This window comes from Nerophis ophidion, linkage group LG22 (assembly GCF_033978795.1).
Source record: "Nerophis ophidion isolate RoL-2023_Sa linkage group LG22, RoL_Noph_v1.0, whole genome shotgun sequence".
Taxonomy (NCBI): domain Eukaryota; kingdom Metazoa; phylum Chordata; class Actinopteri; order Syngnathiformes; family Syngnathidae; genus Nerophis; species Nerophis ophidion.
Window position 1 is genome coordinate 18241291 of NC_084632.1, and position 27302 is coordinate 18268592.

Genomic DNA, 27302 nt, shown 5'->3' on the forward strand with positions numbered 1-27302 from the left:
ATATATGTATATATATACATATATATATATATATACACATATATATATATATATACACATATATATATATATATATATATATATATATACACATATATATATATACATACACATATATATATATATATATATATATATATACGCAAATTATTTTAAAACCTCTTCTCAATCCGGCACTTACCAAAGGTATGCAGTAAAAAATGGAGTGTGATGTAAGCTTGGACCTTAAGTCCTACTGAATAGCTCTAAATCTTCTTCCCTTTATGCAATTTCAAATTACCGGTATTGAAATCAGCCTCCTCCATTTTGAAAATGACAGGGGAAGTGTCACTCGTGACGTCACGAGTTTGACCAGGCGGTAATACTAAGCATGCGCTAATTATTTTGCGAAGCGAGTTTGACCCGGCAGTAATTCAAGGCAGGCACATACTATATGCCCTGCGGCAATTCAAGGAAATACGGTATGTCATCAGTCTCTGATTTATTAAATTGTATAACAGTGCAAAATATTGCTCATTTGTAGTGGTCTTTCTTGAACTAATTGGAGAAAAAGATACAACAATGACTAAAAACTTGTTGAAAAACAAACAAGTGTTTCAATTATAAAGATCTCTACACATAGAAGTAATCATCAACTTAAAGTGCCCTCTTTGGGGATTGTAATAGAGATCCATATGGATTCATAAACTTAATTCTATACATTTCTTCACAAAAAAAAAAATCTTTAACATCAATATTTCTGGAACATGTCCACAAAAAATCTAGCTGTCAACACTGAATATTGCATTGTTGTATTTTTGTTCACAGTTTATGAACTTACATTCATATTTGGTTGAAGTATTATTCAATAAATATATTTTAAAAGGATTTTTGAATTGTTGCTAGTTTTAGAATAAAAAAAAAAAAATCTCACGTACCCCTTGGCATACCTTCAAGTACCCCCAGGGGTACGCGTACCCCCATTTGAGAACCACTGCTCTAACCAGGACTAGGACAGATTTAAGTGTCTAATAAAATCTAGATGACATTGTGTAGTTTTTTTTTCTTTCATTCCAATATGCAAGTGGATAAAAGTCCATTAAGGAACAAGTTTAAATCTTATGCAAACAACCAGTTGGTCATTTACACCATAAGTCATTTTATAAATATACTTGAAAAAAAAATGGGAACAAAAAACAACAACATAGAAGCGATTTTATTTGCAATTTTTGAATATACAACCAAGACAGGCGAAACCGAGCTCTGCAGGACATCTTGGGGGGGGTTGATGATGGTCCTCTCAGAGGTATGGCTGGTCTGTGGAGATCTCCAGCTCCTTGTACACACTTCCAGGAGTCACTGGACGCTTTGTTGGTGCAGCCACAACTTGGCTGGAAAAGCAAGTGGAAACTTAGGAAACTACCAAACCGAAATGATTGTGGTGATATTTGAAGTAGAGATCAACCGATATGCTGTTTTTCAAGTAAGTAGAAAAGCTGTACTGCTGCAAGAGAGGGAGAGAAGGGGGGATTCTTGAAGTGTGGTTACAATTATCTACTTCACTGTTTTTTTTTTTTAATATATACCAAATACTGGTATAATGTGTATATACTGGTATTAAATGTGTATATATCAATATCATATGTGTGTACACTGATATCATATGTGTATATACTGGTATCATGAGTGTATATATTATATATACTGGTATCAAATGTGTATATACTAGTATCATATGTGTGTATATACTGGTATCAAGTGTATATATTGTATATACACTAGTATCATATGTGTTTGTATTGCATATACTGTTATCCTATGTGTACATATTGTATACACTGGTATCATGTGTGTATATTGTACAGACTGGTATCATATATGTATATATTATATATACACACTGGTATCATATGTGTATATATTGTATATACTGGTGTCATGTGTATATACTGGTATCATATGTGTATATATCGTATATACACTGGTATCATATGTGTATATATTGTATATACAGGTGTCATGTGTATATACTGGTATCATATGTGTATATATCGTATATACACTGGTATCATATGTGTATATATTTTCTATACCGGTATCATATGTTTTTATATTACATACTCTCTGGTATCATATGTGTATACATTGTATATACTGGTATCATATGTGTATATATATCATATATACACTGTTATATGTGTATACATTGTATGGACTGGTATCATTTGTGTATATACTTATATGAGTAAATATTGTATATACTGGTATCATATAGATAGATAGATGGAGGAATGGATGGACGGATGGATGAATGGATAGATGGATGGATGCAACTTTATTGATTCCTTCAGGAGAGTTCCCTCAGGAAAATTCAAATTCCAGAAGCAGTGTAAAGATTCGAAATCGAAGAGAGGAAGAAAAAAAAAAGTGTATATACTGTTATCATATGTGTATATATTGTATATACTAGTATCATATGTGTATATACTGGTATCATAAGTGTACATATTGTACATACTGTATCATATGTGTATATACCTGTATCATATGTGTATATATATTTTATATACTGGTATCATATGTGTATATACTGGTATCATATGTGTATATATATTTTATATACTGGTATCATATGTGTATATACTGGTATCATGTGTGTATATACAGGTATCATATGTATATATATTTTATATACTGGTATCAAATGTGTATATATTGTATATACTGGTATCATCTGTGTGTATATACTGTTATCATGTGTATATATATTGTATATACTGGTATCATATGTGTATATATTGTATATATTCTGGTATTATATGTGTATATAGTGTTATATGTATATATATTGTGTATATACTGGTATCAAATGTGTATATACTGTTATCATATGTGTATATACTGTTATCATATGTGTATATACTGTTATATGTGTATATATTGTACATACTGTATCATGTGTATATACTGTTATCATATGTGTATGTATTGTACATACTGTATCATATGTGTATATACTGTTATCATATGTGTATATATTGTACATACTGTATCATGTGTATATACTGTTATCATATGTGTATATATTGTACATACTGTATCATGTGTATATACTGTTATCATATGTGTATATATCGTACATACTGTATCATATGTGTATATACTGTTATCATATGTATATATTGTACATACTGTATCATGTGTATATACTGTTATCATAAGTGTATATATTGTACATACTGTATCATATGTGTATATACTGGTATCATATGTGTATTAAGTTTCATGATTAAGTTTCAAGTTTATTCACAATACCATATAACAATTACAGTAGTGGTGAAATGTCATCATTTAAAGATATATATTGTATATACTGGTATCATGTGTATATATTTCATAAAGTGGCATCATATGTGTATGTATTGTATATACTGTTATCATATGTGTATATATGAGTAGTTATGTTTTAGTTGTTAACAAAAAATAAAGGCCGATACCAATAAAAAAACAGCAGATACCAATATAAGTCAAAATGCTGCTAATTGGTCGATCTCTGATTTGAATGAATCAGCATTCTGCAATATATTTATTCATCTTCCACCAGTGCGAGTTACCTGCCAGCAGCTAGCGCCTTTTGGGAGGACATGACAACCATGGGCGGTGTGGACTCTCGGCGTCCGTCTCTGGTGAAATAGTAGTTGCCGGCAAACTTGTGGCTCGGCCCAACGGGAAGTTCAGGCGGGGGCTGCGTCCTACAAGAGAAACACAGTAAGTCAAATGAACAAATAGGAATACAGTTGGCATTGTTTTTGTCGACAACTGCCAAGTCGAACAGCTGATCAAGTCATAAGACTCGGCGATATGGCTGAAAACTCTATCACAATGTGCGTTTTTTATAGTGATCGATAATTATTGATATTTTTTTATTACGTATTCAAGCCTTCCAATAAATACAGTAATAAAATTCCAATAAGCGCGCTATTTTGTCAGTGGAGAGAGTGTCTGGTAGCCAGGTGGTAAATATTTGCAGTAAATTTGAATGTAGTTGCAGTTTCAAGACACTGGAAGGCAGCAGTGTATAAGTTATTGCAGTGGTTCTCAACCTTTTTTCAGTGATGAACCCCATGTGAACATTTTTTTAATTCAAGTACCCCCTAATCAGAGCAAAGCATTTTTGGTTGAAAAAAAAAAGAGATAAAGAAGTTAAATACAGCATTATGTCATCAGTTACTGATTTATTAAATTGTATAACAGTGCAAAATATTACTCATTTGTAGTGGTCTTTCTTGAGCTATTTGGAAAAAAAGATATAAAAATAACTAAGAACTTGTTGAACAATTAGCAAGTGATTCAATTATAAATAAAGATTTCTACACATAGAAGTAGTCATCAACTTAAAGTGCCCTCTCTGTGGATTGTAATAGAGATCCATCTGGATTCATGAACTTAATTCTAAACAGTTCTTCACAAAAAAGAAAATCTTTAACATCAATATTTATGGGACATGTCCACAAAAAAAAATCGATCTGTCAACACTGAATATTGCATTGTTGCATTTCTTTTCACAGTTTATGAACTCACATTCATATTTTGTTGAAGTATTATTCAATAAATATATTTAGAAAGGATTTTTGAATCTTTGCTATTTTTAGAATATTTTTGACAAATCTCACGTACCCCTTGTCATACCTTCAAGTACCCCCAGGGGTACGCGTACACCCATTTGAGAACCACTGAGCTATTGAACACTAGACAGTGTATAGGAAGTTGCTCATTAAACCAACACATTGGAAATATCAGAATGTTGCCGCACCGTCTGCATTAAAGCCAACAAAACTGAAGACAAGTTTCTGTTATTGAGGTGATATATCAAGATATCATAATTTCTCTCCTCACTCCATGCAGACAAACCACAGTGAGACAGAAAGACGGCGCAACTAAACTTGGTAGAGACTGTTACCTGATTGGCTGTTAGCGTGGCAGCCCCATTTCTCATGCAGTGACACTTCCTGTTTCCTGTTTAGCTGGGTTACCAGAGCGTGGGTGACTGTCACTACCCAACCGGTACCGGGAGACTCGATCGCAAATATTACGTCACTTCCCTTCAACTTATTTGTATAGACACACATAATACTACTGTTATGACATTATCGACAAGTCCATTTTGCAGGGAACTCTCAACGAATTTAGGCTGATTTTGTTTTACACATTTTATTCTAAAATAAGGACTATGGGCTAAATTGGGGCCAAGAGTTTTGGACTCAAAAACAGAAAAATCAAGTTTTGAGGTTGAATTGTGAAAAAATGCAGCGTATTCAAAATAAAAAAAGGGCAAACATTTTTTTTAGAATGACTATACAGTAATTATGAGTCACTATTGTAAGTGGTAAATTATGGGTAATTATTTTTAACTAATCATTTAAAACATTTCCTTTTCATGTTTGAGCTTCTGTTTTTTCAGATTATGTTATTTTATTTAGAAGGTGTTTTTCAGTTTCAGGTCTTTTGTTGTCAAATCCAAACTTTTGGCCTAAATTTAGCAAGGAGGTCGGGCATCAACTGAGAGGCGTAGCATCATGACAGACAGTTGAGCAAAAAGGATAGTCGGTGTGCCCTATCACGTTGCCTTCAGGGACTGTAATGTCCATCAATCCATCCATTTTCTACGGCTTGTCCCTCTCGGGGATGCTATTTATTTATTTAATTATTAGGTATTGTGTACAAAACCAACAGCCATAACATTTAATTAAATACACAAAGTGAATATAGAATAAATATAACATTTTTCAACTGTTATTGGTATGTGACATATAGTTTTTTTGCCTTGTCTGTTGTCCCCCATCCTTTAGCCTTATCAGCCGTGCAAAGTGACTTTTGTGATAACCAGGTGACACATTGTGGAGAGCAAACCTACCGCATTCGTGTTTTTGTTCTTTATTTAATTAAGTCTAATTTACTTTTTGAAAGGGAAAAACTAAAATAAAATGTAAAACTGTAAAAAAAAATCTGAATTTGACCTCTATAGCCCCTGCTATGGGTGGTGAGCCCATTGGAGGGGTGACCCACGTTGCCTCTTCGGACTGTGCCCGGCCGGGCCCTATGGGAACAGGCCCGGCCACCAGGCGCTCGCCATCGTGCCCCACCTCCGGGCCTGGCTCCAGAGGGGGGGCCCCGGTGACCCGCGTCCAGGCGTGGGAAATCTGAGTCCTTTGTTTGTGTTCATCATAGAGGTCTTCGAGCTGCTCTTTGTCTGGTCCCTCACTTAGGACCACTTTGCCTTGGGAGACCCTACAAGGGAGCTTAAAGCCCCTGGGCAACATAGCTCCTAGGATCACAGGGACACGCAAACTCCTCTACCACGGTAAGGTGGCAGCTCAGAGAGGAGAAGCGCTAACGCCAACAAAACTATTTTTAGCAGCGCTGTGTAACTGGCCTACTTGAGATTATGATTACTTCTTCATCTAAAAGGGGAAGATATGAACATCCCATCAGTAAGCATCTCAGTGAAAGCAGACATTATACAGTGAAGGATCATTCATATTTTGTATTTTTATACTGCTACTTGAAGCTCTGTGTTTCACTAAAGCTGGATCTGTTTAGTACACAGCTTGTAAAGCTTGTAGCTCGTCCTCCTTATATTCAGGCTTTAAAATAATGTTCTTGATCATCATTTTCTCCAAAGTTGTATCCGTTGTTTCTCACAAAGTCTGCAATGATTAGTAGTGTTGTTGTTGCAGGTAAAAAGCGAACATCCTGATGCGTCTGTGAAATGAATGAGCCGCCGTATGCTTAAAGGCCTACTGAAACCCACTACTACAGACCACGCAGTCTGATAGTTTATATATCAATGATGAAATATTAACATTGCAACACATGCCAACACGGCCAGTTTAGTTTACTAAATTGCAATTTTAAATTTCCCGTGAGGTATCCTGTTGAAAACGTCAGTATGATGACGCTTATGTTGCCGTGTGCTTGTGACGTTATTGGTTGGAGCGGACATTTCAGCCCAGCACCGCTCACGGCTAAAAGTCGTCTCTTTTCATCGCATAGTTACACAGTAATTTGGACATCTGTGTTGCTGAATCTTTTGCAATTTGTTCAATTAATAATGGAGACTATAAAGAACAATGCTGTTGGTGGAAAGCGGTGGATTGCAGCTGCCTTTAGCAACCGAAACAAAGCCGGTGTTTCTTTGTTTGTTTGTTGTGAAGCTTTAACACAGAGCAGTCAAGCGAACATGTTTCTCTACCAAATTTCAACCAATTGTGATATTAACTCGGCTCTTACCGGAGACTTCAGCGGATTATGCGACCTCCTCCTGCAGCTGTCAAAAGGGCAGCTGTGATCTTGGCTCCTCCATTGGCTTCTCTCAGAGACACTGCCGTTCACCGCAGCCCTCCGACTTTCAGGTATGACTTTATAATCTCACTAAAACACTATTAACACAATAAGCAAATAAGGGATTTTCCAGAATTATCCTAGTAAATGTGTCTAATAACATCTAAATCGCTCCCACTGCTGCCGCCTGGAGCCGTCGCCTTTTCTATTTTTTGTTTTTTTAGTGTTTCACTCTAACTTTCCTCACCCACGAATCTTTCATCCTCGCTCAAATTAATGGGGAAATCATCACTTTCTCGGTCCGAATTGCTCATACTGCAGGTGGCTATGATTATAAACAATGTGCGGATGCGAGGAGCCCTGACACCGGTGACGTCATGCGCACATTGCTGCTACTTCCGGTACAGGCAAGGCTTTTTTATCAGCACCAAAAAATGCAAACTTCAACATCGATGTTCTCTATTAAATCCTTTCAGCAAAAACTTGGCAATATCGCGAAATGATCAAGTATGACACATAAAATGGACCTGCTATCCCCGTTTAAATAAATACATTTCATTTCAGTGGGCCTTTAACATGAGCAAAATATGTAAACATGACAAGTTAATATGAATGCACCTGTTACTAAACTACATATAAACTTACGTGTGTATAAAACTGAGGTTTTTTTGAGCACTTTGACCTCTTTGTTAGCTGACTTTTGATAGCGTTTGTTTAAAATGCATAAAAAAGAAAAACATGTGTGTTCTTTTCTTACATAAAAATTGTGAATGATGAGCAAAATCCCTCCCCAAAAAAGTGCAGATCCCCTACAAAGCAGTACAGTTCACAATCATGGTTAACTTCCTCTTCCAATTGTCAGAGAGTAAATTACTGAAATTTCAGGAGCATCTTCAACGTGGAAGTCTTTGTCATTACGCTAAAGGCGTGGTATATTTGTTTATGTTATAATATTAGGAAAACGCACATTTATACGTTTATATCAGAGTTTTCAAAGGCCTACTGAAACCCACTACTACCGACCAAGCCGTCTGATAGTTTATATATCAATGATGAAATATTAACATTGCAACACATGCCAATACGGCCGGTGTAGTTTACTAAATTGCAATTTGAAATTTCCCGAGAGGTATTCTGTTGAAAACGTCGTGGAATGATGACGCGCGTGACGTCACCGGTGGTAGCGGACATGTTCCTCCAGCACCGATCACGGCTAAAAGTAGTCTGTTTTTATTGCATAATTATACAGTATTCTGGACATCTGTGTTGCGGAATCTTTTGCAATTTGTTCAATTTATAATGGATACTACAAAGAAGAAAGACGTTGGTGGAAAGTGGTGTATTGCAGCCGGCTGTAGCAACACAAACACAGGCGGTGTTTCTTTGTTTGTTGTGAAGCTTTGATATGGAACAGAGCGGTCAAGCGTACATGTTTCTCTACCACATGTCCACCGGCAGGTTTCGGTGAAAAAAATGTGGTAGTAAGTCGGCTCTTACTGTAAACATGAGTGGAGCTTGTGTCGTTCCTCCTGCAGTTGTCAAAGAGGCAGCTGCGACTTTCTTGGCTCCTCCATGGCTTCCCTCAGAGACACTGACAGTCACCACACCCCTCCGACTTTCAGGTATGACTATATAATCTCACTAAAACACTAGTAACACAATAAGCAGATAAGGAATTTTTCTTTATTATCCTAGTAGATGTGTCTAATAAAATCGGAATCGCTCCCACAGCCCTCATCTTTTTTTTTCTTCTTCTTCTAGTCCTTCACTCTCACTATCCTCATCCACACATCCTCACTCAAAATAATGGGGAAATAGTCGCTTTCTCGGTTCGAAACGCTCTAGCTGCTGGTGGCTATGATTGTAAACAATGTGAGGATGTGAGGAGCTCTACAATCAGTGACGTCACGGGCATATCGTCTGCTACTTCCGGTACAGGCAATGCTTTTTTATTAGCGACCAAAAGTTGCAAACTTTATCGTCGATGTTCTCTACTAAATCCTTTCAGCAAAAATATGGCAATATCGCGAAATGATCAAGTATGACACATAGAATGGACCTGCTATCCCTGTTTGAATAAGAAAATCTCATTTCAGTAGGCCTTTAATCATGTACCACTTATGGCACTTCCAGTTTTGTCTCTAGACTCTGATTGTATTAACTCACCTCTTCGCTATCTCTTCATACCGCAGTTGCAGCTTACTCTGAAGGTCACGCTAAAAATAATAATGGGGGGAAGAATGTTTGAATTAGTTCTCAATTTACATGCAAATTGATAGAAACAATGGACTTTATTAGGTAGGCAGTTTGCCCTGCGATGAGGTTGCGACTTGTCCAGGGTGTACCCCGCCTTCCGCCCGATTGTAGCTGAGATAGGCACCAGTGCCCCCGCGACCCCAAAAGGGAATAAGCGGTAGAAAATAGATGGATGGAAGGTAGGCAGTTTAGCTCTTACAATACAAGCTAGCTGACCCTTTAGCTGCCGTTAAATTAACCCCGCTCAGCAGTAATACAAAGACAGTTCAACGCTACGTAAAGTCGATGGTTCCTCTCTTGAACTAAGTCTGTGTTTGAATAACTTACCCCTGATAGAAAATTCCGAATCCTTTGAATAATTTTAGTAGCAGACGCCATGTTTGCTGTTATGAAGGACACGCAGCTTCTTCTCCTGCAAGCGGACTGTTTCTCCTGCACGCTGCCGACACCTGGTGGCGCGGGAGGAAATTGCACCGTGTATTCGCGATTGCTAATTGTGGGCCTGCACCGAAGCAAGCGCCAATTTATTTGTTTTTTTAACTTGGGAACTAGCAATTAAACCATAAGTGACCAAATTTATATTTTAATATTTTTCTGTTTCAAAACCAATAAAAGGATGATTGTAACCATTAGAACGCCCATCAATTTCGGTGACTGTTAAAAGGTCAAAAGTCCAAAATTAATATTATATATATATATATATATATATATATATATATATATATATATATATATATATATATATACATGCATCTATATATATTTATAATGTATATATATTACATATAGTACATATAACATATATATATATATATACATATATATGTACATATATGTATTTATTTTTTTCAAATTTCAAAGCTTAATTTTATATATATATATAGATAGATAGATAGATAGATAGATGGATAGATAGATAGATAGATAGATAGATAGATAGTACTTTATTTATTCCGTCAGGAGAGTTCCTTCAGGAAAATTAAAATTTTCAGCACAATCCCATTCAAGTTTAGACAAACATTACAGGGAGACAGAACAGGATCGCTGACGGGTCTGCCGGCTCCCAGCGCCCCTTACAAAAAAGATGAGATACAGGTAAACAAGGAGGGGGAATAGAAGATTAAAACAAAATAAAAAAAATCGGTCTTAGCCTGGGCCCTGGAGAGGAGGTGCAGACTGAGGCCAAGGGAAAAAAACAACAACTCATAGCCATAGTACACATCCCTCTTCCATGTGTGTAAGAGGGAAACATCAAACATCAAAGAACACAGAGGACATTAAAGACATTAAAGCAGCAGATACAACCAGACACTTCTACATACTAGCTATGAATAAAAAGTAAAAGAAACATATCCACTGTGGTGGCCTTTGCGGTGTTCCACGCCATCGTCCGCTGGGGTGGAGGGAGCATGGCCAGAGACAGGAGCAGACCCAACAAAGCAACCAAGACAGCCGACTCCATTTTCGGCCAGTGTCCAGTCCGCATGGATGAGCGAGGATACGTCCAAGGTGACTGAGGTGTCCGACACCTGCTCACTCAGCCAAGACACCACGAAGCCTCTCCGTCCCAGCGCCCAGTGCTAGCTCCGCAGCCCTGTCCCCTCATCCGCGCCTCCTCCAGTCCCTCCAAACTCTGCAGTCCTGTCCCCTCATCCGCATCTCCTCCAATCTCTGCAGTCCTGTCCCCTCATCCGCATCTCCGCCAGTCCTTCCAAACCGACTCCGGTGTGGCAGACACCCAGCAGCTGGTCTCCATGGCCAAAAGGCTCCCGGGAGGCAGATCCAGAAGTCCACAAAAAAAGCACCACAGAGGTCACGAAAGTGCCACCCCTTGTCACACAGTCCCAAAGGGTCCCGGACCAAAAGGCCAAAAAATATAATAAGACATGAAAACAAGAGGGAAACACAAAAGGATGACACAAGAGCACAGAGCTCCTGCCTACAGCAGCCACTACAGCAGCGCCATCTTGGGAAAAAAAAAAATAAATACAATTTTTAAAAAATATATATATATACATATATATGTATATATATGCATATATACATATATATATATGTATATATGCACATATACATTCATATATATATATATATACATTTCGCCCAAATGCAGCTGAGATAGGCTCCAGAACCCCCCGCGACCCTGAAAGGGACAAGCGGTAGAAAATGTATGTATGTATGTATATATATGGCCCTGCGATGAGGTGACGACTTGTCCAGGGTGTAACCTGCCTTCCGCCCGATTGTAGCTGAGATAGGCACCAGCGCCCTCCGCGACCCAAAAGGGAATAAGCAGTAGAAAATGGATGGATAGATGTATACATATATATATTTATAGTGTATATATATTCTATATATCCATCCAAAGACATGCACCTGGGGATAGGTTGATTGTGAACACTAAAAATGGTCCCTAGTGTGTGAATGTGAGTGTGAATGTTGTCTATCTGTGTTGGCCCTGTGATGAGATGACGACTTGTCCAGGGTGTACAGCGCCTTCCGCCCGATTGTAGCTGAGATAGGCACAGCGCCCCCCGTGACCCCAAAGGGAATAAGCGATTATATATATATATGTATATATATATATATATACATACAGTATTTCCTTGTGTTTATGCCCCTTTTGCCAAAGAAAACCTTGGTTTATTTATATGACAACCACACAAAATATGCAGCATTTTCCTCATAAAAGTGGAGTATTTGATGCAATGTAGTCGGAGCCTTAAATAGGTCAGCATTTCATACCAACACACGCTTTAATTCACACCAACATTGATCCTGATTAGTTTTTTGAACAATGACAGTTCTTAGCTGAGATAGGCGCCAGCGCCCCCCGCCACCCCAAAAGGGAATAAGCGGTAGAAATGGACAGTTCTAATGTAAAAAATGAAAATAAACCGCCTGCACGGCAGCTTTGTGATATTAGTGTCAAAATTGAAACATTTTCTCGTTAAGTTACACCCGTTATTCCACTTTTAATGTATTTTTTTGGTAATAGTATTTTTAAAATGCCGGCGCGGGCAGGAAAAAAATGGCCCCCAGGACGCGTGTGGTACACCCTTGAATCAAACCATTCCCACGCCTGGAAGTATGTAACCTCGTACAATTAATCAAATGAAAAAATAGGTCCAGGAGAAATATACATTTTTATTAATTAGACATGAGAACACAGTAGTGGGCGACTACACCGCCAATATACCATGCAGTCAAGTACTACAGATGTGTGCTTTTCTCATGCAGCATGCACCGAACAGAAGAGTCCACATTTACAACAATTTCAATGTGCTGATTTTTTTTGTTGTTATTGTACAAAAGACCCTGATTCTTCATTTTAATCTACTTTCAGGAAATTTTTGGAAAATTGTCTGCTGACTAACTATGCGGGAGAAGCCTCACTGCAGTCTGGTAGTGTAGCCGTGCGATAGTACGTTGTGTAAACCGAACACCCTGTGAAGAGAAGCATTGGACAATCAGGGCTTTTTGGCTGATTGGGTAGTTGTCTGGAAGCCATGAATGATGACCATTTGTCTCAATTTCCTCTTTTGGAATGGCCGGGTGTCCCAATACTTTTGTCCATTGTGATATTAGCACCAAATTGTAGTGACCTAGTGTCAAATTTTAAGTCTAGAACAGGGATGATCAAACTTTTTCCAACACAGGCCGCTAATATGCAGAGGCCAATTTGTAATAAAAATGTTAAAAACAGACATTATACATATTTAAAGCCAAATTCTGTCATACATGACATGTAATTTTTCTTAAAATTACATTGTCTTTTTTGTAAAAAATGTTATCGTTTTGGAGGTGCCGGCTGCAATTGGCTCATGTGCCACACTTTGGACACCCCTCATCAAAAACAAGAAATAACCTCAGTTATCTATATTTTGACTTACAGTAAGGAAGGGATTCATATGGCCTCATTCCTGGTTGGATCTTAAGTGAGAGTAAAGTGGGGGGTTAATAATTTTGCAATGCAGTCTGCTGAAAATGGTGGAAAGCGCCACTCTACAGAGCAACTGGCGCTGCGGTTAAAGTTAGACTTGCCACAAAATACATTTTAAGGTATTCAACACTGGGCAGCACAGTGGGAGAGGGGTTACTGCATCTGCCTCACAATACAAAGGTCCTGAGTAGTCCTGGGTTCAATCCCAGGCTCTGGATCTTTCTGTGGAGTTTGCATGTTCTCCCCGTGACTGCGAGGGTTCCCTCCGGGTACTCCAGCTTCCTCCCACTTCCAAAAACATGCACCTGGGGATAGGTTGATTGGCAACACTAAATTGACCCTAGTGTGTGAATGTTGTCTGTCTATCTGTGTTGGCCATGCGATGAGGGGGCGACTTGTCCAGGGAGTACCCCGCCTTCCGCCCGAATGCAGCTGAGATAAGCAAGAGCGACCCCAAAAGGGACAACACTACCGCCTAAAGTGGATAGTGCTCCCACCCAAAATTTGTCACGTTTCATGTGTCAGGTAAACATGATGAACAAAGCCATATGAATCCCCTTCCTACATGTTGATACCATCTAGCGGCTAAAGTGGATAGTGCCCCCCCCCACCCCAAAAAAAAAAAATGTATCATGATGCATGTGTCAGGTAAACATGAACAAAGCCATATAAATCCCCTTCCTACATTTTAGATACCATCTGGCGGCTAAAGTGGATAGTGCCCCCCTCCCCCTAAAAAATTGTCATGTTTCATGTGTCAGATAAATGCACTGAATGGAGCCATATGAATTCCTTTCTTACATTTTAAGATATCCGACTTCCTACTGCAGTATGGCGGCTAAAGCGAATAGTGCAAACCCCTCCCAATTTGTCATGTTTCATTTGTCAGGTAAACACGCTGAGTCCCCTTTCGACGTTTTAAGATACCATCTGGCATTTTAAATGGATTGTGCACTCCCCTACAAATTTGTCACGTTTCATGTGTCAGATAAACGCAATAAATGGGGCCATTTAAGTCCCGTTAGTTCAAAGGGCTTAAATGTGTTGTTTATTGTTTTGATGGGAAATTGTGTGCAAAACAAGACTCCTGCACAGACAAACCTCAAAGTATACTTACAGCTACTACCATAAACTATAAAATTAACCCCTTTTCATAAGCAAGTGTAAACAAACAAGTCATTTCGCTTGTAAATTCTGCTTACTGGATTTGAAAAAAAAAAAAAAAACAACAACCCAAAAACAATACAAATATGAAACATCTACGATTGTAGTTTTCATTTGTGGTGTGAAAGATTGTTGTTTCACCGTAAAGCCACAAGGTATGAGAGAGAAAAATAAGTGTGTACAGTACATTACAGAGCAAGTTTGTAAACAGCGTGGACATGAACACAATTTCAATCATTAGGTTTGCGGTGGGCACAGAAACCCAAAGTTGAACAGGGATTGACATCAGCAGAGCTCCTAAAATACTTTGGTGACAGTACTTCAATCGATAAAACGAGGACTTTACTGTACTGGAGCTGCATCCCGATATTAAACGGCAACAACAGAAATCTCTTCTTGTGCTACTTTAGTCCTTGTGCATTGCACACACACTTCCTTGCGAAAATATACATTTGTACAACACACACCTTTGTTCAATTTTCCATCAATATTCTGGTCAAGGTACAAAATGCACGCCCGCATCGCACTGTTGTAAACATCACTACACTGTTTATGGTAGTGGGAAAACACACACACACACACACACACACACACACACACACACACACACACACACACACACACACACACACACACACACACACACACACACACACACACACACACACACACACACACACACACACACACACACACACACACACACACACACACACACACACACACACACACACACACACACACACACACACACACACACACACACACACACACACACACACAGCAGGTTGCAAAAGAAGACATGGATCATATTGGCTGCTTCCGATCAAATTTGCTCACTACCGATTATTGTATTTTATCATGATTGCCATTCAGTGGTTCTCAAACTGCGTTACATGTACCACTACTGGTACGTGGGCTCCATCTAGTGGTACAACAAAGAATCACTTCATTCAATATTGTGATGATGTGATCGGGGCTGTTATCAACAGTTTGTCAGCCTTCAATGGAAGACTATAAGCAATACTTTTTTTTAAATATACTTGTTGAATAAAATCTCTGCCTTATTTTTTGTTTTAAATAAATACTTAATCCTACTTTGCTACTGTTTTCACAGTGTTTTCTGAGGTGGTAATTGGTGGAAAAAAGTTTGAGAACCACTGATCCACATAAAAACATGTTAGAATCCACACGGCAAAGAACACCATTATCAAAATATTATCTCACAAAAGTAGTTTTTTTTTTTTTATTGTGCAGCCTGTGTGGTTATGTTGTGCTTTGAAGCATCAAAAGGGGACGGGTGTGCCTAAAAAGGTGACTTGTAGATTTACATGTTAATGGTGTAGATGTCATTATTAATGAAAGCTGAAAATTTTGGTCCAGTAGTAATAAATCCTAGCATTATCGAACTACTATGTGTCACGGCAATTTCTTTAAAAATAGACATTTATTAAAAAAAGCACATTAAATGGATACAAAAAGAGTTCAACCGATGAGAACTTACTTGCCTCTTTTCCACGTAGCGCGTCATGCTTTACGAGTGTAATAAATACGAGCAGCAGCTCCACAAAGCCAATATTTACAATACAAAATTCAAGTAAAAGTTTTCCACCTCGCTGTGTCACTTTTTCTCCGCTGATGTGGTTTCCTCCTGACTCGAGCTCTTATTGTGAAGGAGCTCGGCCTCCTGCCTCCCCTGCTGCTGCTGAGATGAAGTGACGGTGATCTCCTGCTGCGACTCCTCCCCGTCTGAGCACGGCTCCCACTCATCCTGCTCCTCGCTCTCCGTCGATCCCTGCACGGCGATCTGCGGCACCAGCGTGAACCTCCTGACCGTGGGCACCAGCAGCTCCACCTCCTCGCCGCTTTGGGCTCGGGCCTCGGCGAGTAACGTCGTCCTGTGCTGCAGCTGTTGCCGGGCTTGCGTTTGAGTCTCCGGGGTCGCCGGCGTCGTGCTGCTTTTCTCCTCCGGCTCGTCAAAGCTCACCTCCTGCACCGCCTCCTGCTTTTTGAAGGAGTCGCGACGCTCCGAGAGGTTGAGCTTCCGCATCACCACCAGCTGCTCGGATCCGGAGTCCCACAGTCTCTGTGCGCCCAGGTAGCCGCCCAGCCGGCTGTGGTCAACCCCCAGGTGGGAACCCGAGACGACCCCCTCGGCTTCCGAGTCAAGCAGGTCCCCCTCGGCGTAATACGGCACTTCCAGAGTGTGCCTGCGGGGGGCGTAAGACTTCTTGTCAGCGTGGTACATCCCAGACAGTTTCTCGGCCGACTGGACTCTCTTGAGGAGCGGCGATCGGGGAGGTTCCGCGCTGCGAGGCCGCACCCCCATGTGTCGCACTATAGTGGGCGGCGACAGGGTCTTGCCGTGGTAGGAGTGAAGCGTTTTGGCGAAGCCCGGCAACGGCGAGGGCGAGCGCTGGGGGGAAAGCGGCTGTGCGGACGAGGAGGAGCAGGCGAGAGGCGAGGGCGGGATACTGCTGGTTGACTTGCGGCGGCTGACCTTGGTGTAGCGCTGACTGCTGAGCTTGGATCCCAAACCGTGCAGGGAGCTGGGCCTGATGTGTGCCGCTGGGGAACTGGGGGAACTGGAGCAAGGAGACGTGCTCTGGGGAGAGTTATTGTCTGGGAAGCAGATATAATTGTTTTATTACAATTTTCCATATTATTATTTAATTCTTCAGGCATGTGATTTGACCACAATGAAAAAGACTGAAAACATTTCCGGGGGTCTGGGGGACGAAGGCCAGCTCCTGGTTTTTCACCAATTTAACAAGCTAAAATTAACAAAGACAGCACCATTTTCAGAAAATATTTTAGTGTTTAAAGACATGAAAACATCATTAATAGAACATACATACCCCAAGTATCCTAATGAATGTATATTGTTCAATACTAAACATGTTTAGTATTGTTTACTCATATTTGAAAATAGGAAATAATAATAATGTGAGGACACTGACATAGTGCATGAAACAAGTGTGAAAATATTTACTTTCAAGATTGTTACACCACTGACAATAGTTTTTCAAGAGACTACATAAGAACTTAATATTACAAAATAGTATTATATGCAAATTTATTTCAAATAAATTGTTAACTGGAATCAATAATGCGACTCTTTGAATTTCTGTAATTACATTATATATTTTCACGTGCCATTTTATTTTTAGAAAAAAACATTTATATTTCGCAAAGCAATAATTGGTTAATATTTAAAACAAACATGCGTATTTCGCAAGCAAATATTTTTTAGCTTACATCATTATTAACAACCCTGTCGTGGATCTTTCCTCTCGATGTCTACGGCAGTTGTCGATGCAAACAAAGGATGAAGTCCGTAAGGTTTGCTCACTTTCGGTTGACATCCAGAAGTACCAGCTAGTGAAAAGTTTGTTTTCCTTGCTTCAAGTGGTTTCATATGTTTTTGGCGTTTCATATGTACTTCCAAAGCCTTGAAACCTCATGATCCATAGTCAATATTATCATGACACCACGTGCACAAAACTTTTCCGGGACGATCGATTTTCCGAATAAAATTGCCGAACAAAGTCGTAACTTCCTTCTTCCCAACAGTATCAGTGATTTCCCTTTCCATCCAGTCCCATCGAAACTTATTTTTGACATCCATCCATCTTCTTCCGCTTATCCAAGATCGGGTCGCGGGGGCAACAGCCTAAGCAGGGAAACCCAGACTTCCCTCTCCCCAGCCACTTCGTCTAGCTCTTCCCGGGGGATTCCCGGGGGATCCCGAGGCGTTTATCAATTTCTTTTACTCGTGAAGCGTCCTTTCTCTCCAGAACTGACATCGTTTACATTTGGAAAATGGCGGTAATAACGTCATCATTCATAACAGATGTCCTGATTGGTCACAAGGAACGTATCGACCAATCAACTACGGCGTATTACAAGCTACGTCTGGATTACAAAAGACGAATCGGCAATTAAACGAATCTTGATTTAGGGTCGGAAAAAAAAAACGGAAAAACTAAATATCCCCCCCCCCCCCAACAAGATGTGATGTCAGAGGCGCAGCAGACTCACCATAGGCCTGGTGGTCTGGAGCGGGGCTTCGGCAGGGGGTGGAGGGGCCGGGAGAGAGGCTGTGTGTGGGCGATCCTGGAAGACTCTCGCTGGAGGAAACGGAATGGTGGAGACCTGACGAGAAGCTGCGACTGCTGTGCATCACTGTGCTGTGCTTGGATAACTTCTTCAAGATGCTGCGTCTCCTGCAGGAGGACCACGAGGAGTGAGAACACTCATTTTGCTTCAAATCACCTCCACTGGTCATAAGAAAGTAGACATTTTCATTGGCTTTTCTGTAGGCTGATGCATCCGACTCATACCCTTGCAAACCATAATAATGTGTGGTAAAACACAAAGGTAACAAAAAGCAAAGCGTAAAGGTAAATCATGCTTACCTATCATAGTTATCTCTCCTCCTGCTTTTCTTGCTGCGGCGAGCCATCTTGCCTCTGTGTTTGGTCTTTCGAGCCGGACCAACTTTGATGGACGTGTTCTCCAGAGCGATGGTCTGTAACGCCGCCTTGCTGCCACTCTGCGTGTTTCATCGCATGACAATGTGAGAATGACAAGAATCACACACTAAAACTTTTACAGGTGATTTTATTTCTATTTTTCTCTAAACCTTTGAATGTCAGAGAACCTCCGTAATGCAATATATATTTCAGCCTCGTGCGTTGTATTATTTTGTGAACACTATTGTTAAAGGCCTACTGAAATTAGATGTTCTTATTTAAACGTGGATAGAAGGTCCATTCTCTGTCATACTTGATCATTTTGCGATATTGCCATATTTTTGCTGAAAGGATTTAGAAGAGAACATCCACGATAAAGTTCGCAACTTTTGGTCGCTAATAAAAAATCCTTGCCTTTACCGGAAGTAGCAGACAATGATGTCACCGGTGTGAGGGCTCCTCACATCCTCACATTGTTTCTAACGGGAGCCTCCAGCAGCAAGAGCTATTCGGACCGAGAAAACGACAATTTCCCCATTAATTTGAGCGAGGATGAAAGATATGTGGCTGAGGATATTGATATCGCAGAAAAAAAAAAGTTAAAAAAAAAAAGGCGGTTGCATTGGGAGCGATTCAGATGTTTTTAGACACATTTATTAGGATAATTCTGGGAAATCCCTTATCTTTCTATTGTGTTGCTAGTGTTTTAGTGAGTTAAATAGTACCTGATAGTCGGAGGGGTGTGTCCACGGGTGTGTTGACGCCAGTGTCTGAGGAAAGTCACGGCAGCTGCATGGACGGCGCAAGCTCCGCAGGTCTCCCGTAAGAGGCGACTTTTTACCACAATTTTCTCACCTAAACCCGCCAATTGACAAGTGGTCGGGAACCATGTTCGCTTGACCACTGTGATCCATAGTAAAGCTTCACCTCTGGGAATTTTGTGTGGCTAAAGGCTAAAGCTTCCCAACTCCATCTTTCTACTTTGACTTCTCCATTATTAATTGAAAAAATTGCAAAAGATTCAGCAACACAGATGTCCAAAATACTGTGTAATTGTGCGATGAAAAGAAACGACTTTTAGCCGCAAGTGGTGAATATGTCCCCTCCAACCCGAGAGGTCACGCGCACGCGTCATCATACTGCAACATTTTCAACAGGACACTTCGCGCGAAATTTAAAATGGCTATTTAGTAAACTAAAAAGGCCATATTGGCATGTGTTGCAATGTTAATATTTCATCATTGATATATAAACTATCAGACTGTGTGGTCGGTAGTAGTGGGTTTCAGTAGGCCTTTAATATACTTCTTCATTTACTGTTAATATCTGGCATGGTTCTATCTACACTTCTGTTCAATTGTAATAAGCACTTATTCTTCTGTTTTATGTTACATTTGTTTTGGGCGATACTGCAAATGTGAGCATCGATATAATACCAATTGGTTATTCCAATGCTGATACTTTTAAGATCATTGACCGATTACATTTTGATAGGGGAGCACAAAAAAAATTGATTCACATTCAAATTGCAATTTTTTTAAATTTAAATTCTAAATCGATTCATATTTTTAAAAAAATCTATTTTTTTTTTTAAATAATTTCTTTTCTATATAAAAAGACATTCTGGTTTTGAATAAGTTTAATTATAATTATACCAAATAACAAATGGTGAGCACATTCAAATAGCAATTTTTATTAATCTGAATACTAACTAGATTCATATTTTTCAAGAATCATTTTTTAATAAATTGTTTTATAAAAAATACATTCCGGTTTTGAAAAAGTTTCATTATAATTATTATACCAAATAACAAATGGTGAAAATCGGTTTGATTCAAGAATCGCTTCTGAATCAAACCGTCATCACAGACTCAGAATCGGATCGAATCAAAAGGTGCCCAAATATTCACACCCCAAAGTTGGGATCACAATTATAATCAGACAAAAACAAGGGATAGCGGTTTAACAATATCAAATAAATATTTAAAGTATTTCTTGCCATTTCTGATTTAATTCATTTGGTGTTCGACTTTAAAGCCCTAAAATATTTTTGATTGTATCAATCAATGATTATTTATGTAGCCCTAAATCACTAATGTCTCAAAGGGCTTGCATAAACCACGACATTCTCGGTAGAGCCTACATAAGGGCAAGGAAAAACTCACACCCAGTGGGACGTCGGTGACGATGACTATGAGAAACCTTAAAAACAATTGATCTAACAACCACTGTAGTATCGCCAAAATACTGACACTATACTTTGTATTAGGGTTGAGCGATATGGCCGAAAACTATATCACGATATAGGTTTTTTACATTGCTATCAATAATTATTGACACATTTTATGACTTATTTAAGCTTACCTATAAATACAGTTAAACAATTTCCAACTTAACAAGGGCGCTATTTATCAGTAGAGGAGGTGTCTGGCAGCCAAGTAGCATGAGTGCAGCTAAGGTAATAAAATAATTTAGTAGATTGCAGGGAGTTGCAGATTTGAGACACTAGATGGCAGTAGTGTATTAGCTATTTAACACTACACAGAGAAGTTTGAGAAGCAAAAAATTAAACAGACACATTGCAAATGTCAGGATGTTACCGCACGTCTGCATTAAAACCAACAAAACTAAAGACAAGTTTCTGTTATTGAGTTGATATATCAAGATATTACAGTTTATCTTCTCACTCCATGCAGTGAATCCTAGGCACGACAAAAATATGGCACATACACACAATAGCGTGTGTATCTTTAACAATGGCAGTGTGTTGGGTGAGTGAAGTCAGTGAGTAAGTGGAAGACTGAAGAGAGAGAGTGGTAGCCTACAGCAGTCGTAATAGTAGTAAACTGACGAATGTGTCCATTTGTGTCCTGCAGAAGTAACAATAAATCGACCAAATCATCACAAATCGGTGGACTCGTCATTCTAAACTGAAAGCGGAGCATAGCAGACCCATTGTTGGGTAAAGTTAAGGGTGTTATGCCCGACGAAAACATCGGCCATAAAGGTAAAGTCTCCCCTGATTTCCTCGACTACGGTCTGGGCCTGGGAGCCCAACAGCAGCAAGAAAAGTATAGTTGATACTGTTGTGTGATTGGCTGTTAACATTTCCCTCCCATTGCTCAGTGACACTGCCTGTTTCCTGGGTTCCCAAAGCGCTAGTGACTTCATGGAACGAATCTTGCTTCATAATTTCTGGTGTCTTCCGACCAAAAAATAAGTATGTATCGAATATTTTATCGAACGCCTTTTTTATTGATATAGAGTATGTCTCTCGCAATATATATTGATATTGTAACAATGGCCCAGCCCTAATTTGTATCGTTACTGTCGATATTTGTATAAATAACTTAGATTTATAACTAAGATTTATATTGCGCTTTTCTAGACACTCAAAGCGCTCACAGAGAAGTGGGACTCAACATTCAGTAGCCACAGCTGCCCTGGGATAGACTGACGGTCTACCCCAGGGCAGCGGCCACCTTTGTTTACATTCAGTAGCTCTAGCTTGCCTCCTACGGTGTTGCATGTTTAGCTATTCCGCATACTCCAGTAATAATGATACTTCTAAGAAACTTAGTTTATTTGCCGCCGTACAAGTGAGGATTACTGACTTAGAAGGGGCTTTGTTCGGTGGAGGGACGTTAGCCTCGAGCAAGTATGACACAGTGCGTTTGTTCGCTTTTTGCTGTTAAATTTGCGGGACACAGCTATAATGTGGCATCTACATCAGGGTTCCCCATCCTTTTTTCCACCACGGACCGGTTTAATGTATGTATTATTTTCACAGACCGGCTTCCTATGTGTGGCATATAAAACGAGCAAAAAAATGAGCATGAAAAATTTGCCTTTGGCTACAATCTGGCACATTAACATTTTATATGTCCATTAACGTGCATTTTCCCATGTACTATTGTCAGAATAATTGTATCTAAGTTATCACAAATCTTTGCGCAGCCATGAGTTCCCGGCGAGAGGACAAAAGCTGTCTTTGTTCCTACCAAGCAAAGGGCTTGTACATTTCCACTGTGTATGATGGGAAGTAACATGAAGGTGTAGGTTTCTTTTATGTATTGTAATCCGCAGGAAGATTTTGTCTTGACCCAAGATCTACAAAGCGGACAGGAAGCAGGACCCGACTCCCCTCCAGGCACCTTTTCTTTTAACTGTTTTGTGAGGAAAGGCAACGGCTGTTTACAACCCCCTGCTTTTAGAAACAGCTGTTGCCATGTAATCAGGGAAAGTCCAAATAAAAGAGGAGGCGTACAATCTTTCGTCAGGGCGTGGTGGGAAACTGTACTAAAGTACAGCCCAGACATTTCTCCTCAATTGCGCTTAATTGAATTATGTCTCTGTTTAATTCCTTGCTTCCTTCCTTGTCTGTTTAATAGATGTCAGTGTTTGAACCTGACAACTATAACAAAGGAGTTGTAATATACATCTATAAACAAGCTTATTGGTGTGTTTAGTGGAACAGGCGAAAGTTAAGTCGGAGAAAATGCGGTACTTTATAAAATAATTATTGTTTCTGTGAAGCCCGGTAGCAAATGCGTCATGGAAGGGTGCCCGGAGGAGTGATTGGGGACCACTGATCTACATGGATTATTACGACAGAACAAAAGCTTTATCAACAGCCAAATTGATTATAATTATATCGTCTGAATCGCTCAACCCTAACGTTCAAATGATAAATGTTTCAGTATTTTTTGCCCAACTTGTTCTTTTTTTTTGTTTAGATTGAAAGCTAAAAACTCATCAGCCAGGCAGGGCTGCTTTATACCTTCAACAGGAGCTCAATCATCTCGGTGTGAACCAGGCCTTGGACGGACTCTCCGTTCACATGAGTGATGAGGTCTCCGGTTCGAAGACCTGCCTGGTAGGCGGGGCTGCCTTCATCCACGCTCTGTAACAGCAGTGAGAAAATGACATAAAAATGATTTTAATGTACTCGCACCTCCAAACGTGTCGTAGGAGAACACCCACCGACACCATGTGATGCACCGTGTAGACGTCGCTGTCGCCCATGTAGACGCAGATAGCCTGCACGGTGAAGCCGTACTTCTTGCCAGAAGTGTGAATGATGATGGGCGGCTTGAGACTACCGGGACTGAGTGACAGGTCACGGCTGGGGGAGGAGTCACGCGAGGAGGGGTTGGAGGACAGTGACCGCGGGGAGATGGGACTGGGCTGGAGTCCACAAGAGAAGTCATCTGAAATGCAGATGAGAGCACAGATTTTAAAACTTAAAATAAAATCAACAGGTGCTTTTTTCAAATTATTATGACACATTACTATTGGACTATTGAATTTAGGAATGGGTACCTTTCACATTTGAACCAAAGTGGTTATCAATTCCTGGTACTGGGCAGTACCAATTTTTGGTTTGATTGAAGCTTTTATTAGTAGATTGCACAACACAGTACATATTCCATACAATTAGGGGTGTAAAGGTACACAAAAATTTTGGTTCGGTACTTACCTCGGTTTAGAGGACACGGTTCGGTTCATTTTCGGTACAGTAGGAAAACAACAAAATATAAATTTTTTGGTTATTTACCAAATTTGTAAACAATGGCTTTATCCTTTTAACATTGGGAACACTATAATAATTCTGCCCACGTTAATCCACATTAAACTGCCTCAAATTGTTTCTTTGATCAAATAAAATGACAAAACCTTTCTTCTATATATAAAAAGTGCATCATTAAACAGTTTCAAGTTAACTCATCATGTTTAATTTATTACAGCATTTGGGAAGCCTGTAGTTGCCTTTTATTATGTAAATGTTGTATTTTTATCAACATGTGATAGCAGGGACCCTGCCATTCAAAACTAGGCTGCTACATTACTAATGATTAATAGAATAGAATAGAAAGTACTTTATTGATCCCTGGGGGATTTATGTAGCTATTGCTGAAAAAATGGTACAATAGCAATAGGAGAGACTATTCATCCCTGAACACCATGGAGTTCAAGAGAAATAACAGACAGACAGGGCTTTGTTGCCCCTAACACACACACACACACACACACACACACACACACACACACACACATGCACACACACAGAAAAATGAGCTAACGTTACGCTAAAAGCTAAGTAGCCTTCACCTCAAGCCAGAACTGCGAGCGAGCTGAGCGGCAGTTTAAGTTTCTAGAAGGTCAACGGGCTCATAGTGATGTTAGTAGTAGTTGTGACTGGGATGTGATTTTTATAATTTGGGGAGAGTACGCTGTCCGCTGCTCACCTGTTAAACACATTTCAGCTTGACGCTGAAGCATTGACTACATGCGCTCTGAATACGCACTGCTGATTGGCTATTACATCGCTCTGAATACGCACTGTTGATTGGCTTTGTATGTAACCAATCAGATGGTTGTGTGGATGGGACAATGCTGGGTGTAGGACACAGAGGCAGAAGAAGCAAAGCAGCTTGTTAAGACTTTAGTTTACAAACTCGTACACCCCCGTACCGAAACTGTTCAATACAAATACTCGTACTGTTACTCCCCTACGTACAATTGACCACTAAATGATAACACCCGAATAAGTTTCTCAACTTGTTTAAGTCGGGGTCCACGTTAATCAATTCATGGTACTTTTGTTTGCGTTAGTGTATTAAAAAATGTTAATCTGTTTCAAAATAAAACATTTTTTATTCATTTAACATTTAAGTGAGCCGAGAATGATGTTCAAGTATTATATCGTAGACTTCGCATGCAGTTGCAATTCCAAGACGTTAGATGGCAGTAGTGTATAGGCTACAAGTCAGGGAGTAGTCTTTAGGACATGATAGACTACTTATATCACAATGGGGAAATTGAAGTGCAGATTTTACATACAGTAACAGAAGGGAAACATTAAAATAAAAACAATTACAATTTTAAATTGAGCAATCATAATAAATATGAGGGAAATATTAAACAACTCAAAATAGGAAACCAGAAAACACAGAGCTGCGGCAGCATTTTGAAAAAAGGCAAATTTAATTCAGGATTTTGTTGCATCCTACAAAGTATTTATGCTGTAAGCATAAATATATTTGATTGTATCGTGCATCTTAGTTGTAGTTTTCATTGCCAAATTTGGAGGTGTTGAGATCGCCATGTAAAATTCCTCATGACAATTAGTAGCATGTCTATGACAAATACAATGTAAATTAGCATCTACATTGTGTATTTTAAAAAGTGGACCCTTCCTGTATGTCGGAGTGTTTTCTATCAGCTACAATTGCTTTGTTGGCATGGCTGCTCAACATCTTGTTTGCCCGCCAAGTGTATGCAACCGGACGTGACATCCCATGCAACAAAAGTTTTAAAATGTTATACAGTTTGGTTCAATGTGAATCGATAAGCGCTGGAATTTGGTACCCATCCTTACTTAAGTGGGATGCTGCTGTTTTGTACCTGTGGTAATGATAAGAGACAGAGCTGAGACAGAGGCAGACTTGGGAACCTTTCCCCCACAGGGAAGCCTCTGTCTGTCTGGTGTCTCCAGCTGGTTACCAAAACGTCGTGGGCCAACTGGCTCTTTGGGGGACGAGTGTTTGGCCCCGGTGCTGTTACTGCGTATCCTGATTCTCCGTAATTTGGAAACAACCACCTCAGCTGAAAGTAAAAGGAGTAAATCATGCGGCTCAAGACGAATGGAGCACAAGAGATGTTAGTTTGTGTTTACCCTCGTCGTCCGTAGAGACGGCAAAGCGGGGCATCATCTCCAGGCTGTGGGTGCTGCTCATCACCAAAGGGCTGCTGCTCCTCTCAGACTGGGAGGAGCTGGGTGACAGTCGGGGACAAAGGCTGCAACAATCCACAGAACAGTTTAAAAATAAAATATTTTAAAATGCAGGGTTAAATCAATTTGTTAATTTTTGATTGGAAAGCATGTTGTTGATCATCTGGGATTTTATGTGGGAAATTGTGTAGTCTTAAATCAATAATTACTACAGTATAGTATAATACTGAATTACACACTTTGACATGATCAGAGGATTTTAAAATAAACAGAAATGTTGACTTGTATTAGGATTTTTTTAGGTTGGTTCAAGCCAGGGGTGTCTAAATTTTCTGACTTGGGGCCGCATCAGACTAAAGAAATATAAAGTATACAGCCCACATATGTATGTGTACATATTATATTAATA

General features: G+C 39.6%; 2 protein-coding genes across 17 annotated transcripts in view; both read right to left on the minus strand.

Moving 5' to 3' along the window:
• Positions 1–1180: 1180 nt before the first annotated feature.
• On the minus strand, positions 1181–10055 carry ndufa7 (NADH:ubiquinone oxidoreductase subunit A7). The gene is made up of 4 exons (XM_061883367.1): positions 9904–10055; positions 9487–9536; positions 3594–3731; positions 1181–1370 (listed from the first exon to the last, which is right to left on the minus strand). Exons 1-4 carry the CDS (start codon positions 9952–9954, stop codon positions 1280–1282), a joined length of 330 nt encoding a protein of 109 aa, XP_061739351.1. The 5' UTR covers positions 9955–10055; the 3' UTR covers positions 1181–1279.
• A 2648-nt stretch (positions 10056–12703) lies between these two features.
• LOC133540615 (microtubule-associated serine/threonine-protein kinase 3-like) overlaps positions 12704–27302 on the minus strand; it is a 115368-nt gene continuing 100769 nt past the window's right edge. For 9 of the 16 annotated variants that reach the window (XM_061883372.1, XM_061883369.1, XM_061883371.1 and 6 more), the window contains 7 exons: positions 26837–26958; positions 26566–26766; positions 24142–24368; positions 23939–24061; positions 19102–19238; positions 18725–18963; positions 12704–17305 (listed from right to left, as the gene is read on the minus strand). In XM_061883372.1, coding sequence (XP_061739356.1) covers positions 16305–17305; positions 18725–18963; positions 19102–19238; positions 23939–24061; positions 24142–24368; positions 26566–26766; positions 26837–26958 — 2050 coding nt within the window. In that variant the 3' untranslated portion in view covers positions 12704–16304. The remainder of the gene's footprint in view (positions 17306–18724; positions 18964–19101; positions 19239–23938; positions 24062–24141; positions 24369–26565; positions 26767–26836; positions 26959–27302) is intronic. The other 7 variants (XM_061883382.1, XM_061883378.1, XM_061883383.1 and 4 more) reach the window with 1 other exon arrangement.

Coding starts and splice junctions, on each gene's coding strand:
- ndufa7 (XM_061883367.1), bottom strand. CDS start 9,954: ATGGCGTCTGCTACTAAAATTATTCAAAGGATTCGGAATTTTCTATCA. Junction 9,537..9,903: donor TTCGGAATTTTCTATCAGGG/GTAAGTTATTCA, acceptor TATTATTTTTAG/CGTGACCTTCAGAGTAAGCT. Junction 1,371..3,593: donor AAGGCGCTAGCTGCTGGCAG/GTAACTCGCACT, acceptor TTGCTTTTCCAG/CCAAGTTGTGGCTGCACCAA.